At 41.9% G+C, this 5,000-nt stretch overlaps 2 protein-coding genes and 1 long non-coding RNA gene across 3 annotated transcripts in view; 2 read left to right on the top strand and 1 right to left on the bottom strand.

Annotated features, from left to right (window-relative positions):
• Positions 1-168, top strand: part of vps72a (vacuolar protein sorting 72 homolog a) — a 5,264-nt gene extending 5,096 nt beyond the window's left edge. The window contains 1 exon segment of the mRNA XM_043232997.1: positions 1-168. This exon segment is cut by the window's left edge and continues 147 nt beyond it. The gene's annotated coding sequence lies outside the window, so the exon portion shown is untranslated.
• Positions 169-769: 601 nt separating this feature from the next.
• tnfaip8l2a (tumor necrosis factor, alpha-induced protein 8-like 2a) lies at positions 770-4,101 on the bottom strand. Its single transcript, XM_043232999.1, has 2 exons — positions 3,637-4,101; positions 770-2,093 (listed from the first exon to the last, which is right to left on the bottom strand). Exons 1-2 carry the CDS (start codon positions 3,952-3,954, stop codon positions 1,851-1,853), a joined length of 561 nt encoding a protein of 186 aa, XP_043088934.1. The 5' UTR covers positions 3,955-4,101; the 3' UTR covers positions 770-1,850.
• Positions 4,102-4,902: 801 nt separating this feature from the next.
• Positions 4,903-5,000, top strand: part of LOC122335198 — a 1,902-nt gene continuing 1,804 nt past the window's right edge. The window contains exon 1 of the long non-coding RNA XR_006248934.1: positions 4,903-5,000. This exon is cut by the window's right edge and continues 1,442 nt beyond it. This is a non-coding gene — a long non-coding RNA (uncharacterized LOC122335198).

Genomic DNA, 5,000 nt, shown 5'->3' with positions numbered 1-5,000 from the left:
CTGTCACGCTCGGAGATTCAAAGCTTCGTTGAAAGTGACTCTTTTGGACCGATTCAGCTGTAGGGTTCCGTTCACATCACCAGCACTGGCTCTCTGCTGTTCATTTTCTGATTTTCTATTTTTCTAGAGTTTTCGGTTCAGAAAACGGCAATAAAGAATTAAATGGTGTTTAACGTCTCATTTCAGTACAAAGCAAATGCGCGTGCTCATATTAAACGTGCAGAAATGTGTGCTCTAAAGTGAATAGAAATGCGTCTGAGTAATGGAAGTGAATGGGTGCCGTCAGAATGAGAGTCTGATGAAAACACGACGATAATCCTCATCGCTCCATCAGTGAACATCTGGAGAAGGCGGAAGATCGATTTTAATTAAAATACGTAATCCATAAAAACTTGCTCCAGTGAAAAGTGTTCTGTTGTGAATCAGGAGAGAAATGTGCACAGATCGAGCAGCGTTTATAAAACTGCTCTAATATGTGAGAGACAACACTGGAGGAAGAGCTACCTTCTGTCTTCTCCAGATGTTCACTCACGGACCGGAGCGCTGGGGATTATCAGCATGTTTTTATCAGACTCTCATTCTGACGGCACCCATTCACTTCCATTACTGAGACGCATCTCTCCAGATCTGAGGAAGAAACGCACTCATGTCGATCTTGAAGCAGGTTTCAGCTTGCTCTTGTCTCTGCACCTGAAGTAGAAGTTTCATTTACTGAGATGACGTTCGGTTGTAAAAAGATCGATCACATCAGAAGATCACGAGCGAAAGAAAAGGTTTAAACAACTCTTTATTATTAAACTTGAATCCATTCAGATGCTCCACTCTAACACTGCTGCTTTTGATCAAAACAGTAATGAATTGTTTTACAGGTGAATACTGTAGACCCGCACATAAAATCCAGCGCTGCGTACGTTTTATTAATATTCATGGGTGAAAATAATGTCAAAAACCTGATCACATTAAAATGGATTCATTTTCTTTATGCAAAACATAATTTTCCACAGAGATCGTTCACCCAAAAACAAACTTTCTGTCATCAGTGTCTGGAGCGCAGCAGCTGTATTTATAGAAACAGACAACAATACACTCTAAAATTATCATTTTTTCTCTCATGACAAAAATGGTTGGGATTTTAAGTAAAGATCATGATCATGTTTCATGAAGATATTTTGCTCCTACCATAAATATATTAAAATTTAGTAACATGCATTGCTAAGAACTTTTTTCTCTGCTCTGTCCTGTTTTAACAAACATAATTTATTTTCATATTTTGAAAAATTTTCTTTCTTTTTTTCTCGCTGGCTAGGAAAAATTTGTTCTAAGAAGATTTTTGCTGGGTTTTTCCCTGCAGGTAACCGCTTTCTGAACCGTCCCAAACCGCCAGCGTTTTACGAATGTTAACAAAATATTAGGGAATGTTTCGTTCTCTGAACCTCCTCAAACTGATAATGTTTAAAAACCTTTCATCAAAAATGTGGATGAACGGATGCACGAATAACGCTTTGGTTTTGAGAACTTTATTAAAGAAAAGAAACCGTTGAGCAAACGTTCTAGCAATGTTACTGGACGAACGTGAGTTCGTAACGCTAAGAGAACCTCGCTACAACGTTCTTAGAACGTTCCCTCTTAGCTGAGAGGCGAGCTGCTGGATAAACTGAGGATGACAGAATGTTGATTTTTGGGTGTCCTGTCTCTTTAAATCTTTCTCCTGATTTTTATAGGGTGGTAAACGAACCGCACGCGTTCTTCAGGTTTATTTACTCAAGGTCAGACTCGAGGAGTCTTCCAGGAGCGTCTCTCCTCCCCTGAGCTCAGTCTCTCTACAGAAGTCCAGTCTTTGAGTCCTGTGTTCAGAGCTTGCCCTCCTCGATCATGCGGTTCAGGCCGCTGCAGATCTTGCTGAGGTTGGGCCACAGCGTGCCCTGAGGGTCGTACAGGTGCGTGAGCAGCTCCGGGTCCGAGTAATGGTTGAACACGTGTCTGATGCGGTCCAGAGATTTGGGCGTCAGGTGCTTCTCCACCAGCTTCAGCAGTAGATCACGACACTCGGCCAGCAGCTCCATCATCACGCTCTTATCAAAGGTGAACTCCACCTGACACACACACACACAGAGACACACACACACACACACACACACACACACAGACACACACACAGAGACACACACACACACAGACACACACACACAGACACACACACACACAGAGACACACACACACAGAGACACACACACACACACACAGAGACAGAGACACACACACACACACACACACACACAGAGACACACACACAAACTTAAATTATTATACATTTCTGCACATAGTGACTAGTTTAAAGCAGTGCTGTCAAACGATTCATCACATCCAAAATAAAAGTACATAATATATATGTGTACTGTGTATAACTGTATAATTTTATGCATATATAAATATACACATGTCAAATTTGAGAGAAATTATATATTTGCATAATATATTCATACGATAGTTTTTATAAATATAATGTAAATACTTTCTAAATATACGCTGTATACGTGTTATGTAAACAAAATTGTATTTTGGATGTGATTTAATCGCGATTGATCAGCTGACGGCACGTGTTTTCATTCATTTCCAAAATAAGAGTCCTTATTCTTAACTCTTGAGAAAAGAGCACCTGCAGAAAAACTAAACTAAACTATGGGAGCCTATTTCTGCCACTCAGTTAAAAAGGAAAAAAATGTTTACTTCGCAATTCAGACTCGCAATTCCAACTTACAAGAGCCAATTATAAGGTCAGAATTGTGAGCTGTAATCTCAGAATCGCTGGACATACACTCACTCTCACGACTGCGACTTCGTATCTCCCAATTCTGACTTTTATTCGGGTGCTCTAAGTTGTTGTTAGGGTGCTCTAAATGGTTGCTATGGTTGTTCTTTGTAGTTGATACGCAGTTGTTTGCAGAATAGTAATGCGGTTGCTACTTACAGCAACATCCAGTTGCTAGGGCTTTCTGGGTGGTTGCTAGGGTGTTCAAAGTTGTTGTTAGGGTGCTCTAAATGGTTGCTATGATTGTTCTTTGTAGTTGATATGCAGTTCCTTGCCGAATAATTATGCGGTTGGTACTTACAGCAACATCCAGTTGCTAGGGCTTTCTGGGTGGTTGCTAGGGTGTTCTAACTTGTTGTTAGGGTGCTCTAAATGGTTGCTATGATTGTTCTTTGTAGTTGATACGCAGTATCTTGCAGAATAGTTATGCGGTTGGTACTTACAGCAACATCCAGTTGCTAGGGCATTCTGGGTGGTTGCTAGGGTGCTCTGTGTGGTTGCTATGAAGTTCTTTGTAATTGCTACATAGTTTCTGGGGTGTTCTAAATGATTAGGTGTTTGGTACCTAGAATACCCTGTTGCTAGGGCGCTCTGGGTGGTTGCTATGTTGTTCTGTGTCGTTCCTGGGGTGTTCTGAGCAGTACTATGTGACCGCTAGGCTACTGTTGATGGTTTCTAAGTGGCTTCTTCCTGGCTGGTGTGAAACGACACCACAAGCGCTGCAGGGCGATGCATACCCTGTACTTTAACACTATAAAAAGCAGCACGGCTGATGATTAATCACGATACAGCGTTAGCATGTCAATACGACTGATGAGTGTTTGTACCTCCTGGAAGCTGATGGCCGTCATGGCTCCATGGTGGAGTTTTTTCCTGAAGTCCTGGGCTACACTCAGCTCGTCGGCGCTGAACTTGTCGTGTCGGAACAGAACCCCCACCTTCACGGCGATCTTGATCATGTTCTTCACCACCTTCTGGGCCTCGTTGCGGTTCCCCGAGTGCTCCTTGGAGACGCGGTACAGCTCGTCCAGAACCTCGCCGCTGTTGTCATCGATGAACATGTGAGCCACCGACTTACTGGCCATGTGACTGAGGATCTTCTTCTGGGCCTTCATGGCCATGTCCTTCGAGCTGAACGCCTCCATCCTGATGGCACAGACGGAGCAGATGTGTGTGTTTACCTGCGTCGCGCAGTCGGAGGTGTTTGCGACGGCAGTGTTGTGTCGTTTTGAGGAAGTGGCGTCTTCCGCTGTGTAACTGTGAGAGGAAACGGTGTGATCGGAGAAGATATGTCACTTCTGCTTTCTGTCTCTCTCACACACTTCAACTTTGAGTTTCTGACCCGATCTCCCTCTCCAGAGACGTTTCATCACATCCAAACCTTCTGAGAATATGAACACAAAGTAATTTAAAGACTTCACATCAACTGCAAACACATCGAGAGCGAGATTAAATGGAAAGCTTCCAGAGTTTGCAATCGAAAGTCAAAACGTTTCTCGTCAGTTTCTGTCTGGATCACATGATCTGATTACTCTGTGTCTCAATCTTTCTTCCTGATTCACATTTAACAACCAAACGGAACTGAATTCAGATTGAAATATTCTGGAAGGTGATTTCTTCAGTTTGATGAATGGTTGCCACGGTGTTCTGAGTGGTTGCTAGGGTGTTGTTCATAGTTGCTATGGTATTTTTTTTGTAATTGCTATGCAATTTTTGGGGTGTTCTGAGTAGTTGCTATGAGGTTGCTAAGGTGTTGTTCATAGTTGCTATAAGATTGCTAGGGTGTTGTTCATAGTTGCTATGAGGTTGCTAAGGTGTTGTAAAACCACTTTAAACTGCATGAGTATTGCCTCGTTGTAGCTATTGTGAGTTTAAATAATCTAAATCACTTTGATCATTTGACTTTAATACAAAATACAAACATGGGAGTGCTTTAAGGCATTTTTTAATCTGATCAAATAATCTCAGAAGGACAAAAATAAAGCCAAAGATAATCTGAAGCTGCCGAAAAAAAAATGGTTGCTATGAGGTTGCTAAGGTGTTGTTCATAGTTGCTATAAGATTGCTAGGGTGTTGTTCATAGTTGCTATGAGGTTGCTAAGGTGTTGTTCATAGTTGCTATACGATTGCTAGGGTGTTGTTCATAGTTGCTATGAGGTTGCTAAGGTGTTGTTTGTACTTGCTGTGCATT

This window comes from Puntigrus tetrazona, unplaced genomic scaffold, assembly GCF_018831695.1.
Source record: "Puntigrus tetrazona isolate hp1 unplaced genomic scaffold, ASM1883169v1 S000000746, whole genome shotgun sequence".
In the NCBI taxonomy this organism is placed as follows: Eukaryota; Metazoa; Chordata; class Actinopteri; order Cypriniformes; family Cyprinidae; genus Puntigrus; species Puntigrus tetrazona.
The sequence above is the reverse complement of the archived record's forward strand: the minus strand, read 5'-3'. Positions and strand labels throughout refer to the sequence as shown.

Excerpts from the sequence above, each read along its gene's own strand:
- tnfaip8l2a (XM_043232999.1), bottom strand. The coding sequence starts at position 3,954 with ATGGAGGCGTTCAGCTCGAAGGACATGGCCATGAAGGCCCAGAAGAAG. Across the intron at positions 2,094-3,636 it reads CGGCCATCAGCTTCCAGGAG|GTGGAGTTCACCTTTGATAA; the intron begins GTACAAACACTC and ends TGTGTGTGTCAG.